The sequence below is a fragment of the Phoxinus phoxinus genome (assembly GCF_949152265.1).
Source record: "Phoxinus phoxinus genome assembly, chromosome: 23".
NCBI lineage: Eukaryota > Metazoa > Chordata > Actinopteri > Cypriniformes > Leuciscidae > Phoxinus > Phoxinus phoxinus.
Window position 1 is genome coordinate 10,964,653 of NC_136898.1, and position 15,576 is coordinate 10,980,228.

The 15,576-nt window shown below is 36.3% G+C and overlaps 1 protein-coding gene across 7 annotated transcripts in view; it reads right to left on the reverse strand.

Annotated features, from left to right (window-relative positions):
- Nucleotides 1-15,576, reverse strand: part of ntm (neurotrimin) — a 274,033-nt gene that overhangs the window by 70,974 nt on the left and 187,483 nt on the right. For 6 of the 7 annotated variants that reach the window (XM_079598671.1, XM_079598670.1, XM_079598673.1 and 3 more), the window contains exon 2: nucleotides 13,825-13,915. In XM_079598671.1, the coding sequence (XP_079454797.1) occupies nucleotides 13,825-13,915 (91 nt within the window). Of the gene's footprint in view, nucleotides 1-13,824; nucleotides 14,440-15,576 lie in introns of those variants that run through there. The other variant, XM_079598669.1, reaches the window with a different exon arrangement.

Sequence of the window (15,576 nt, forward strand, 5' to 3'; positions counted from 1 at the left end):
AGCTTTTAAATTGCTGTTTTCTATTTCAATAGATTTTAAAATTTAATTTATTCCTGTAATGGGAAATTTCAGCATCATTACTCCAGTCTTTAGTGTCACATGATCCTTCAGAAATCATTCTAATATGCAGATTTGGTGCTCAATACATTCTTTGTTTACATCAATACATTCTTGCAACTGTGCGGTTTAATATTTTGTGGAACCCATGACATATATATATATTTATATATTTTTATAATTTTTATTTTTTTTATGGATAGAAAGTTCAAATGAAAAGAATTTATTTAAAATAGAAATTATATGTAACATTATAAACATTATAAATTGCACAGACCCCAAACTTTGAATGGTAGTGCATTCTAAATACACCTTTTTTTGTGTGTGTGCAATTAGCCTATTGTAAATTAGCTGTAATTTGTCTAGTTCGCTACACATTCAATTTGTTGTGCATTGTTACCTACACCACAAATACACACATTCACTTGCCAGCCCAGTTAGTATGCACTTCCCAGCATACACTTTATAGTGTATATTTGATTGTTGTACATACTGTACTAGTATTTTAGTGCACACTATAAGATAATTATATTTTGCATTGCTTTAGTACACACTCGATTTCCACTGCATACACACTATAAATATGCACCAATCTTTGTACAATCCAAAAACAGCCTTGTTATATTGAAAAATGTAATTACAAAACATTCAAAGCGAAATCAACAGCAGGTGACATGCAGCTCTGTATGCATAAACACTCTGATTGGCTAGGATCATTATAATGTTAATGTTAGGTTATGTTACTAAGAGACGCATTCAGGAACGAATGGCTGCATGGTTTTTTTTTTGATTACCGCATTATTAGTGCATGATGAAAATGCAGGGGGGAGGCATGTGAGGTCTCTCTCCTGGAGTCCTTTCTGATTAAAAGAGCACGGAGAGCTTCACCTCAGCATTGCGGGGTAGACGGAGTTTTGTCTTGCGAACCCTGAGGGTTTCTATGATGTGGAAATTCAAGATTGATTCCAAGTCGTGTGAACTCCCACTCTTCTGTTTCCAGGGGACTTGAAAGTGTGTAGCTCCAATTTGTTGAGAAAAGCTATGGGGTTCTGTTTAAATACAGCGTGGAGTTCTACTCTAAGGTGCATCTGTGTAAGAAAGTCATGCGTGGCGTCAAAAAAAATAGTGCTTCTTAAAAGTCTTTGGAACTTTCTTGATTCAGCAGGCTTTTTATGATTTTTGGATCTGCAGCAGCAAAAAGAAAACCCCTTTTTTCCCCTCTCACCCGTCTCTCTTGTCAAAAAACAGCAGTGGCTTGAAAGTTAAAGAAGGTCACAGCAACCTGTCATAACTCTCATTTAAAGCGCTGGATGGGTGAACAGAGCAGAATTGCAGCTACCGTGAGGGGTAAAGAGACTGACTGACGGGACACAGAAGATCAGTCCTTCTCAGCGCTGATGTACAATCTCGCCATCAACACAAAAATCGATAGTCTATCAATCTACATGTGCAGCGACTCCGAATTAATTATAGCAGCTCAGAAGCTCACGCCAAGAAACTACAAAGTCAGGTACTCCTTAACAGATCTATTTTCGTGGCTTTTTTCTTCTTTATTTTTGGCCGTGAGCCACTCCATATTGAGAGAGTATAGGGAGAAGGTATGAAATGATAAGGAGAGAGAGGGGGAGCAGGAACAGATAACATTACGAGGAGGATTCGAACTTGCACTAAATCTCAGTGTGTCGACTAGTCGGCCATGGCTCCTCCTCCCTACTTTGTTTTCAATACAAAATGTATATTATTTGACTATTTAAAACCATTGGGGTACATGAGCAGCTGCAGACATCACATCTGTATCATAACTAGATAGCTGACAATACGTTTCAAAAAGTGAATTGCAGTTTAAGTCACTGTGTTGGTTTCAAGAGAGACCGGAAGGATGCCGCTTGGTTAAAAATCCATAATGAATGAGCACCAGGCAGCAGAGCAAGACATTTAGCTTTAGTTACAGAATTCAAAGAAAGTCAAAATGATTGGGCCATTATTGATACTCATCTCTAGACAAGACTGAGAATCCCCAGAGTAGGTACATTCTCAGTCATTTACAGAATATAGGGCTTTTGCATGACCTAATAAAAAAAAGAAAATTTTGGTGCAAAGCAAAATGCAAGTCAGGGTGATATAATATGCATTAAATACCCTCTTCATCTCTTATAAGACAGATTGTGAACATCTTGCCGCTTTAATGACAGGCCCTCCCGAGAGAAATAAACAAGAGGCGGAAATTCTTCTTGCAAATTGCTTCACTTTGCGCAACAGACCCAGTCCCGTCAAAGGACTAAAAATACTCGGGCCTCAGGAGTCTTTTTATTCAAGCAAATGAAGGGAAGCAAATGATGATGGTCTATATCTATACATAACATTGATTATTGCATGTAATAGACGAGTACAAGGGAAGGGAGTGAATGATTGGCCGTTCAATCAGAAAAAAGAAATGCTTTCTCTTTAATGGCAAATGAACTCTGTCCTGAGCTGTAAAAAAATCAAAGAGGCAATTTACTCTCCTCCTCCTCCTCCGTTTTTATATACAATGTTGCATGCGATCAAATGCTCGGTGAGAGAAATCCCTTAAGTTCTTGTTACTGGGGACCATACGTTTCCCTTCCTTCATTTGCATGTTTATGTGATCATACCGCATGTGTTTAGATGTGTTTTGCGTGTGTTTATGCACACACTCTTGATTTTGTTAACCTTGCTAAGCGGAGGCGGAGTTTAGGCCTTTAAGCAGCTAATTCAGTGAAACTGGTCTCCCACCTCTAAAGTCTTTGGCTGCGGTCCAGACGTTCAGAGCAGCGCCACACCACAGGCACTCAGCAACACACACACCTGCGCTAGCCAGCCCTGAACCACTCGCCACGCTGACGCAAACCGCCAGGAAAAAAGTGACATGCTGAAAAGCTGAGTGCAACATCTTTCTCCCACTAGCAAGAGCTCTGAGGATGCAGGTATCAACTGCTTAGTACTGGGCCCAGGTGATAAAATAAACTGCAAACAGCATTCAGGAATTTCTAATAGCTGTGCGTGGGCAAAATATCAAGTCTTAGGAGTGTGTTTTGTTGCTGAAATGCATTTTAAGAATGAAGTGCTGGCAACCTGTGCTGGTTAATTCTGTCTGATGTTGGTCAAGGATTTGAATTATTACAGTAAAGTTCATGTTTTGAAGTGCTCCTCAAAGGAGCTGGCATGTGTTTTATTCTCTCTGTTAAATAAAATAAGAGCATGAAATAAACGTCCAGAATTCAATATTGAGCAAAAATTATTTTTATTACTTGAAAGACTTGAATTGCTTATATGTCAGGGGTTTTCCCCCCAAAGGACCCCCAAATATGATGAGCTCCTTACTAAAATAATATGCATATATATTTTGAATGTGTACAAACCCATTTAAACTATGTGAGAATCGGTCATTCACATGTCCAAGTAAACAATTTCCTTGTCCAGAAAAAAATAGGATTTTTTTTGTGTTGTAAATATAATTTATTCTGAAGTAATATTCTCATCAGTGTTCAGTCAGCTTTGACATATTTAAATCTGCATATTTATGATATTTTAACCTTTATAAAGGGCATTTTCCCTAATCTTTTTAAATATGCTTCATATTTCATTTTAAATTCTTAAATTTGATCATGTCTTGTCTCATTCATTTAATAAATTAAATTAGAATAATAAGATACTATAGGGCTGTTATCACCAATCAAATTAAATAATTTACACTGAAAAATTACAACTGCATTAAATATTTTATGAGTACACAAATACGAAATGTTGGAAAGTATGATACTTTTAAACATAAAACTACAGTAAACCACCAGTAGTTTGCGGCAGGTGAACGTCTTAATGAGTGAGTCATTGAGTCATTTATTCAAACGATTCGTTCAAATGGCTGATTTTTTCAGGAATGAGGCAGTTGTTTAAGAATGGGTCATTGAATCTTTGACTCAAATGATTAGTTCAAAACGCTGAATCATTCAGATGCGTTATGGTTCTGCTGTGATCTTTGTTTGGATCTATTTTCGCTGCTGAAATAGGACAAAATCACTCAATATTGCGTCTAAGATGTAAGTGACTTAATATTAATTACTTGTTTATTGAACCGTCATATGAAATCAGTGTCACATTTTCAATCATGATGGTATTCAGCACTCTTGGTCGTGATGTTGCTTAACTGTATAATATCAACCACTTACACTAAATGAATGCAGAATAATTTTCACATTTTGGTGATTCCCTAGCTATTTTTTGTTATTGACGTTTTAATCAGCTCTCTAACAGAATTCATTGTTTATTGTGAATGCTCATTTCATTATGGTTGGTGTAGCGATGTGCTGGAATTTATTTTGAAGGAAGTACAGTGTCTATGAATGGGTGCTACAGTAATGGCTTCAGCTACTGAGCTTGAGATCCATTCCATCTAAACTGCTTATATCTCTTAAGCCTAGTGAATGTTTTATGAGAACTAGGATAATCTCTCTTTCTTTGGCCCGAACACCAGTTATTAAAAAAATGCAACATTTGACCGTATCAGACTGGAAATAGTCATGATAACAACTTTTGTAACGTTATTAATTAATATCAGTGTTTCCAATTAGTCAAAACACCAGCATAAAATATTGCAATTTTTGGATTTATGTGTATTTCTATGTGTCACAACGAGCAAAAGCACAACCAAAACAATGTTCTTCCGCAAAGTGCATGCAGTTTTATTTTTAACCACTAGTAGAGGGTCAAAAGTTGCATAGTGTACATTACAACAAGTGGCTATAATATTGTCATTGCACTGAATGCAAAATGGAAAATATAAGCTTAATGTGACCGCATTTATTTTTCTGCCCACCATAAGAGAAAATGTACAGTATGTGTAAAGAGAATCATAAAACTAGTGATACAAAATGTAAATATTATTTTAATGTCAAATTCAGTACATTTTAACTTGGTATTTTATTTTTTACATGTAAAATTAAGTTGACAGCATATCTTTTTTTTATTATACCCACTATTAAAATAGTTTTAGACATATAAACCTAAGGAGAAACATAATACTAGTGCAAAAAAAAAATAAAACAATCTCACTGAATGTCAAAATAATGAAATGTTAACTTTTTATTTTATACCATATTTTTTTCTGAACTTTTCCAGAGACCCTCTAGCACCCACTGGAGGGCCCATGACTTCTGGGGAATACAACAGCATACATTCTTTATACTTCTAAGTAGCGGTTGGTCAATAGAGGTTTGTCAGTGACCAAGCATCATGGCCAACAGTCAATATAAGGTCAAGTTATTAACAGCAAATGAGAGAGCAAATTGCAGAAGTGATCACTTGCTGAATGTCCTCACACTTGTGGTGTCAATAAGGTCAGAACCTTATTTTACCTTAAGTAGCTGCATTTAGCAATTCTAGTACCATCAAATTAGATAAACAACTATGAACTTATGGCTTAGGGATTTAAGCAGATAAAAAAAAGGTTTATACTCAAAGGCACAAATTGTAGCATTTCTGTTCACATCTAGTGTTTTCTGGGCTGAGAACTGATGCATGCTTTTCAACATAGACTAGACTATTTGCTGAAAAACAAAACAAAACAAAACAAAAAGCTTTACAAAAAAGTAGGGCGAGCTCAATCTCGAGCAAATGCGAATGGACCTCGTCTCGTTTCTCTGTCAGAGTTCGTAATTTTCAGGTTGCGTAATTTGGCACATTTTGACTGCACAGGCGGCCCATCTCTGAGAAGTAATGGATGTCGAAAACATGCAATTTTTCAAAAATCACAATGCTACTTTTGTGGTCAGGAAATGAATCATCTGGGCCACATTTATGGAGAAAAAAGCCAAAACAAAAGATGATGTGAGGTTTGAGGTGAGAATTTTTCCAAATAAAAATAGGAAAAACCGAGGCCAAGTGTGATTACATCCGCAGTGCCATTCGCCTTGTTTTTGTTTCTCCTTCTCTCGCTCTCTGTCCTCTCTAAGGTTAACGAGTCTGGTGAAAGGAAATGGGTCTGAGAGACAGCAAGGTGTTGGACCATTTGGTGTGTAGCCAGGCCAAAGAGCTGCCACAATGTCATTATGGCCTGATGGCGGCTCAAACCAGAATAAGTGACAAACAGCTGTCGCTAATGCACTCACTAACAGATGCGTCTAGTCTTTCATCCCCTTACCGGGGCTGGATGCAAGCTCCTTTCAGCCAAAAAAAATAAATCAAACTACAGTAGAGCGAGGGCCATTTTGGCATTGCAAATTAATTCTGAAATATCAAAACACTGATTAATCCCGGGTCTCTGAATCGTCTGGATGGTCATTCATTATGACAGCACCCGGTGCTCCTGTCTGGCCCTGTGATGGTGGCTCAAATGATTAGGCTTTAATGAGAGACAAGAGAATGTTGATGTAAGGTAAAGGAAAGTGGAATTAGACAGATAATGTTGAGCAGCTCGCTGTGAAATCAAATTAGCGCCCTCTCAATCTTATCAGCAAGAAGCTTATTTTTTTTCCAAAGCCACAGTCCATTCAAACCTCTCCAGTTAATTCTCTTCTCCGTCTCTGCTGCAGATATTCGCAATATATCTGATCGTTCAATACGGTTCAGTTAATACAAGAGAACTTTGAGCTTACTGCAAGAATCAGGATATGTGATAGCTAGATATCACAGCTGAGATTTGTGGGGGAAAGTAGTGGCAGGAACTGAAGTTATGCTGATGAACAAAGTCCAACAGATTTTTTTATGATGGATGATGCGTTACATTTATGTCGATACAAAACTGTATTACAGCTTTTATTCAGGATCTACAAAGTTGCTAATAACATTGTGAAGAAGTCATTGTAGTATATATTACTAGTTCAACATTACCTCTGGATGGGAAAAGTGATGCAATAAAAGTGTTTAGTGAAAAGTGAACTGAAAGAATAACAAATATCAAGTTGCTTTGCAGTGGTGATATTTTTAAGCAAAAGTTAAATTTATGCTGTGGTGACAAATGACTGAGTCATCGAGTCATTCATTCAAGCATTTCATTCAAACAAGCTGTTTCATTCAGGAACAAAACCAGTAACTGTCTTTATGAAGAGTCACTGAATAATTCACTGAACCATTTCATTCAAGAACACTGATTAATTCATGAACAAAGCTGCTGAGTGTTGCTCGGAGACACGCAATGGTTCATCCTGTTGTGGCTTTCTATTTGGAAAAAGTAACTGGCAATCTTGTGTCAAATAAAAAAAAGAATATCTTACCTAGAACAATGAGAGCTGCTGCTTCAAATGCATTTTATACTGTCTAGTTCTATGTAAGGCTTCATGCATTTTGATCATTGGATTGCTACCCAATTGAAAAACTGTTGAAAAGCTATACATTCAGCGGCTGTAAATATTGCCATTACTTTAATTTTGTTGGGAGAAAAGATAAGAACACCATTGTCAAATGTAAGTTGTGGCATTACTTGACTCTGGCATTACATGGCTTGCCCACCCACATCCCTTTGATCCCAATATGCATCCATCTATTATCAAATATATTTCTAGAAAATGAAACAAAACATATTCTTACAACCTTACGCGGATTATTTGACAACATATAATGAAATATAATTGTATTTGGGCAATAGGTGGTAGCTACAATTACCACCACACTTTTACACAAAACTCATTGTAAACCACCATCGAGTATTTGTAATAACTTCCGATTGAAATGTAATGTGGAATCTGGTCATATGATGAGCCATAAATATGTTATTTGTAGCATTTTAAAAAAGCTATTCACTACACCTGTTTAGAATTTCTCATGCAAACATCCTTTATTATTAAAAAAATAGCCCAAATCACATGGATATAACATTCAAATCATATGCTATCTTAATTGTATGTTTATTAGCTTCATGTTTCATCTGCGTTTCATTTTACCTGGTTAGTTTGGAACAGAACACAAAAGTGTAGTGAAACTTCGTCAACGGAAAAGACAGGGCGGGTTATGAACACATAATATGAGTGACGCGCAGCAAACGATCTTCATCTGAGTCATAACAGTGAAATGATGATTCATTCACAAAGGGTTGCACATGCAAAGTCAGGATTTTGAGAAAATACGCATCTGCCAATTTTGTAGACGTAATGGAAAAGTAATATAACTAGTAGTGTAACAAACTACTGTTGCTAGGGAGTGATAAGAAATGTAATAATATAACTTTTGAAAGGAGAAATGAGTAATAAATTAAATCTTTGATCAGTAAGTCGAACACTGATAACAGAGTTATACTGCACTTCAAAAATGCATTTAAAGGGCATAAGTATTTTCAAGGTTGGATCATTATCCAATCAGTAAAAACAGTAAGAGATCAAGTATAAATACCCCCAAACGACAGCAAAATGGGGTTATAAATGTTTATCATATCCCATTTTAAATAGCATGAATTAGATTCAGAATATGATTGTTTGACCAAATAATGCAGTCCAAATACACACACTTCCACACAGAGCGAGGGAATATTGGATTGATATGCAGGTTAAACCTGGTGGACTCTTCGGAAATTGCAGGGATTTGCTTCTATCCACCAGCATTTGGGAGGCTGGAGATAACGACAGCAGATATATCAGGTGTCAACAACAGACCGACAGACTGGAAGATTTTATCACAAAAGACTCAGTCAGGACCACTCCTCCTGTAAACATGAGAGCCGTGTTCTCCGAGAACCGCCATGAGATGGTGGTGCGAATGTTTTCATGCTGTTTAAGCACCCAATAAAATGCTGAGGTAAATCTCAGAGATGTTTTTTTGTAACGAATTGAGAGTGAAAATGCTGGGAGAGAGGAAATTGGCTGCTCCGAGCTTCAACAAGTAGCACAAGGCCAGCGCACCAGCTCTCGGTGGTATTAACAAGCTATACAAGCAGCACGCCAATAAATCACAAGCCTTTCAGCCACCACAAGTGAAGCAGTGAGTGCTGCCTCCGTCCAATACACTCTAAAACGACAGACACTGGTGATTATATTAAAACACCACGGGCCAGGATTAATTAACCCTTTCACTCATAAGTTTAAATTATTCTACCTGAGCCCCTGGCATGAGTTTTTTTAAGGCGACCATTATTTTTAATGCATCACATTATTTCCATGGAGACGTGTCAAGCTTGTCAAATGACACATTACAGCTAGCCACAATAGTGAGTGTTGTATGGTCATTTTTCCTTCTTATTCAAAATATTCACCCATATAGGGAATGTAGCAGTTGATCATGTGACATAATGAATTCTAATCATATGTGTGATTGTATGTGTCAAAGGGTTAAGTCTATTTGTTTAATATAAACCACTCATCTTACTTATCAATCTGGGTTCTTGATGTTGGCTCAACATATCTACAGTACTTAGTTTTAAAATAGCAACGTGAGAAAATGAATAGCAACTTCAACCACAGAGATAGAGCTTGAAAGCAGCGTGTGGAAATTCATTAAGTTCGACATGTTAGGCTTGTGTTTTGATTGTTGGTTTATACCCTAGGTAGGTAGTTGTTTTTATATGATACAGTTCATTTATATATTTGCAACAAACAAAACAGGCATTTGTCAGGAAAGATATTGTCTTCCTAGTCCCTTTCCTAACAGATTTTCAAACATGGCAATCACAAATCTCAAGGGAAAACTGGCTTTACTTACTGCAAATCTAAAGCTAGCATTGCAAGACTCACACCGCTAGTGAACTGAATGCTTCTGTTGTGCTATCTTGTCTTCTTTTAATTGCTTAAACCATCTTAAAACCGTATTGACCTTTCATCTCTGAACAGTAGTTTATTCTTGTGGTCACTTTTTCTTGTTTGCACATTGGTAATGAGCGTCTGTTTATTTTCATTTTTACTTGTGCTTTTTCGTTTTGTACTTCTGTAGCTCATCAATTTCACCTTTTAAACCATAACCATTCTCCTCTTCGTCTTCCAGCAAATAAATAGCCATATTCCATAATCCTCTCCAGACAGTGCAGCACTTCAACACCCACTCACTGCCCTCAAACTCCCTCAATATTTGTCACATATTTCCGTAAGAGGGCTTTAATTTAGCCCACGCAATTGTGGACTTACGCAATGAATCTTTTTTTAATGTAATAACCTTGTTTTGTTTTGTCCAAAGATTAATTTGGAACTGCCAGAGTTAGTTTTCTGCTAATGTTCACCTAAGGGGGAAATATGACTGAAAACATTACCTTGGGCGGCAAGGTATGGTGACACCGATAACTGTAAACTGTGTAGTTGTCACAATGACTGGCAATGTACCAGTGAACTGCTGCACCCTTCGTATAATGTTTATAACTTTACTTTAGCAAAATTTGAGATAAGCCTATGTGGATAAACTTGATTAAACACAAATACAACAAGCTGTAAGTGTAAATTCCAAGATTTTTTTTTTTTTATCAAATATTATTTTGAATAGTTTTCAACTCACTAAACAATGAACTGCTAAAATGAACAAAGCAACACAGTAACATTCAGAAAACGTTTAATTCATAAAAAATTAGTGTAATGTCAGAGGTTTTAATGCTTTGTTGTCAAATAAATATCATTCATTCATGCAGTCTATATCTTGACCAATCACAACCGCAGCTTTGGGCAGTAGGCCTACCAAACATATTACAGTGGCTTTTTTTTATCTTTTTTTTTTCTACTTTCTTTCTGGCAGCAGTCTCAAAATAGTATTTTAATAGTTTTCCCCTAAAAGTATGGCCTGCAAATCCATTTAATTTTAAGTTGCCATGAAAAGGAAGTTTTGATAGTGTTTTCTTGTGATGTACTGTATACGAGTGAACCGGTTTGTTTGTTGTTGTCATCTTGGCTATATAGCCTAGTAGTCGCATATTTACAGTGTTTTAGGCCTGTATAAGTACTATTCCCAATAGATAAAATCAAGTCACACCCTACAATTTTTCTTGTCCGAGAAGCCATGCTTGAATCTGTCAAAAAATAAAGTTTGGAAACGCATGTCTTCAATGCGTGCAACCGAGATTGTTATTGTTTTTCCATGCTTGAAATGCATTTCTCTAATTTTATCATACACTGGTTACTACATAGCTGTAAATGTTTAATACTGTTTATAAAAAGCTTTGTATATAAATATTGTCAATCCAATCAGTGATCACCACTACTAAGTTTTTTTTTATCCCTGTACAGAGGTTAAGCTTTATTAAAGTGTGTAATCCTGTTAGTCATGAGAATATCTTAAAGGTTACTAGTACATGTCCCTACATTAAGACATGAAGATCCCAAACAATTGTGACCAAAATATCTAGCCTGGCTATTTTTGTGTGTAACTTTGCGACACAAGCACCCAAACACATACACATTTGTTTTTCTGTCATTGTGGGGACTTTCCATTGACTTATATTGTTTTTATTCTGAACTAATGATAATAGGGGGAGACCAGGGATGGTAGTAACACTTTTAGTTTGAGCATCATTAACTCTGTGGTTGTTTGTGCTAGATCTCTCAAACTTTGATACATGGTATGTGTCTAATACAAATAAAACTCACTGGAACGTACTACACAATCACATATAATGTGAGTTAATGTCTAATGCAAAGAGTTCTGTTGTTTGAACCTACAGTACCCCACTACTTGGGTGAGTTGTAACACTAGCAATAACTTTATTGAAGAACAAAGAGTAATCACTTTTGAATAAAGTGATAAAGTGACATTGTATTTCCCTTTAGGACTTTAAATTTAGCACAAAAACAACTGCTGTGTGTGTTTGAGTGTTCATGTATTGACTATATTCCGGTCACATTCAGTTTCAGTCACTAACTATGTTGCTATCAACTTATTTTATGTGAATTTTAGTGACACCAAAAACGCCAAAGATGTTTAAAACATCTTAAGGATCCTAAAGACCTTTTAAAGATCGTAACAATATAAATTCTAAAATTGTGCACAAAAAAAATTGTATGCGTGTATGTAATGTTTTTATCTGATAAGATGACGTGCATAAACTACAATGAAAACATATTTACCAAATAAATCTCTAAATGTGCAACAAACACACAAACCACACACACATTTTCTAAGCTATGTATATATATATTTTTCCAATTAAGGACATACCCAAACAGAGCTTGTCACATTTACACCACTTTGAGAGACAATTTTATCCACAAACTATAGCTAAGTATGTACACACACATAATTAGTTGGTTAGGTTGCACACAAACTGCTTAAAATAATTATTTATATAGCCTAATTAACAATGCCTTTAGAAGTTTTAATAGACTAACAAAGTGCAAAGTACTTGGGAACTACAGGGCCTCAAAAAAGGTAATGCACTACATTTGAAAACAGTATAAAATGGCTAATATTCAATTTCCTTTGGCAAAAAACTCATGTGACTGTGCCATAACGGAGGATGTGATTTATAACTGGACTCACTGGAATAATTATAAGGGGTTGGTTGTAACATTTTTATTGAACTCGTATAACTATCCCCACCCCACCATAATACGAGTAAGCAATTACAAAGCATCAAATTAAACTAGAGAAACAGCTCATTTAGGTTATGTAAGTCAAGTAATTCTATAATACAACGATTGGTAGGCAAAAAAATGTATCTTGATAAAAAAAAAAATTCTACTTACCTTTCTGAAAATCAGTTTTTTTGGTCATAAAATCTATAACTTTGGGCACAGTCACATGCGTTTCTCCCGTGAGCACAAAAAGGTGATGGGAGTGTATGATACTGATGACTTCACCATATCTCTTTTCTGACTTGTTAAACTGACAGTGTTACAACTGACCGAACACTCCTCGGTCTCCCCTATCCATCTCCCTATCCAACTCTAAAACAAACCCTCACAGATAACGTTCTGAATTTTTACATTTTCATTAAGACAATGTTTGCTACATTTATTAAGTTGTTTTCCTCACTGAAAGTGTTAGCTAGTCCCCACAATGTAGCTGAATTCATGTTTTACTATCCCAGTGGGAACATTTGTTCCCCCAATATAGGCAAAACCTGACACACACACTTTCTTAGCTATATTTTCCCAATTAAGGACATACCCAAAGGGAGGTTTTGTCACATTTACCTCATTTTGGGTACAGTTTTATCCACAAGCTATGGCTAAGTACACACACAGCACAATTAGTTGGATACACACAAACAGCTTAAAATAATTATACATATATAAACAATGCCTTTAGAAGTTTTAATAGACTAACATAAAGTGCAAAGTGCTACTTGGGAACTGGGCCTCAAAGAAGGCAATGCACCACATTTGAATACAGTATAAAATAGCCAATATTTAATGTTCATATACCACTGACATGTCAAAACTTTGGTGCATACTTAGGCTGCTTCATGCAGAAGATAGCTATTCTATTTTCTGATATTGCACTGTCTGTGAACTGTTAAAATGTTCACATTATTCTGGAATTAAACTTTTTCCATGCAATTAATTTGCCACACATATAATTTGTAATTTTATGAGATTTCCGAGTTTTAACTTCATTTTCTTCATCTGTAATTAAATGCAAAGTGACTGAAAGCAATGAACTACAGGTATTGGATTTAATCAAATATTTAAGTAGTGGGAAGAAATAGTCTAGAGTGTGAGCAGCAAAGCTTAGAACATCAAGCACAATAATAACTCATTTTGAAGCTACCTATTAGCCACATGAGTTCTTTCTTTAAATATAAATCGATCAAAATGAACGGACATGCAAAACACTTGACAGTGCTGCTGGTCTTTCCACTCAGGACACAGGAACATGACAGCATGATAAATGCATAACCATCACGCCTACCTGAGGAAGAGCGTCTCTCCTTGTCTGATGGTGATATTGTCCATCTGTTTGTTATCGGATTGGGATTCTCCTTGACTGCGGACAGGCAGACCTGCGGGGAGAAGGAACAGCAGTCTGAGACTCATCACCACACACCTCCTCCAGGACGCCACAACCATCTTCATCTGCGGAGTTTTCGGAGTGTAAATCCGTTAGTAGTCCAAAAGAGAAACGCGTTAGTTAGTTAGCCATAACAGTTTATCTGTTAATCCAGATTTCCTCCCCAGGTAGACAACAAAATCCCTTGCGTACTTAGTACAGAGCGCTTATCGATGACCGCGCCGTGCCGTCGCCATGGAAAGGGGGTAAAATAAAATAAGCGTATGAATGAAATGTACACTTTAGTGATGACCTCAATCGTTCTGGTTTCTTAAATCCTATTGCTTTTAATATCCGCACTGAAAATCCATCTTTTTCCCCTCAGCTGACACGCTGTCTCAAACTTTAAGAAGTGAAAGCTGCAGAGCTGAGAGCGAATGAACGTGCCAAAATGTCACTCCAGCTGTGCCTGAATAGATATGGAGGGTGTTTGTGGTTCCTCAATGCAGTACAGTATGAGTATACACAGTCTTCTAAAAAAAAAAAAAAAGTCTTCCTCTAGTGGGACCGTTGCTCGGTTTTCTTTCCGAGCATAGCCTACTGGATAACCGCGGAAGGGGGCTGTGAATCGCACGCGCAAATTGGAAAAAGCGCGCGCTGTTGTCATAGCAGTAGCGGACGCGTCCTCACTGGACTGGGGCCATACAGTACAGCGCAAAAAAAAACAGCGCACAAATCAGAGGCTATTGTATGCAGTAATACAAAGCATGAGCGACATTCATTGATTGCAGCCTCTGTCATTCAGCACAAGCGTTAAAGTAGCTCTCTCGAAAAAGAAAATTGAGCTTTCTTGTTCAAATCACAAATCAAATAACCTATATTTTGAGAACTGAAGGGAATGATGTCTAGACAGAGAAAATGACAGGAAATGACACGGGAGTCACGAACACGTAGCCTGCTACACACACATATTTTAATATTATATATTCTTTTAATATAGATTGTTTTGTATTTTAATGCATGGTGCACGTGTGGTTCACGTGTGTTTAACCCTAAAACAGCACATAGGCCTATATTTTGTGGGTAGCCTATGTCATCCTGATACAGTAGGCTATAGGATGATAATTAATGTAGAAACAACATAAAGACAGTAGCCTATATTTTAAATACTTTTTAAAGTGATTTTTTTATTTTTATTTTTAGTTTGTTTTACTGTATATCGACTTCTGGCTGTATTTCTTTTTGTCTGTGTGACCTACACAGGTCATTGCAACTCGTTCTCAGTCAACTTACCTGTATAAATAAATAAATATATTAGGTGGCCTATGTCCTCGTAATACAGAAAATACTACATAATCTTTATGTTTTATCCACTTCTGTCTGCTGCACACACACACATAGTAGTGCTGTCAATCGATTTTAAGAAAATAAAACTAATCGCACATTATTCTGTAATTACATTAAAGTAACATTACATTTTATATATATATATATATATTGTAGGCTAATACTTTCATGAGTAGAAACAACAAAGATTGTATATTTTAAATATTTGTTTAATGGAATCTTTTTATTAAGCACTATGAATCAAGGCCAGTATCACTGCACAAAAAAGTTATTACTTTTGTTGTTTTTGATCCACGTCTAACAGGTAGGCTAAATATAGCCAACAGA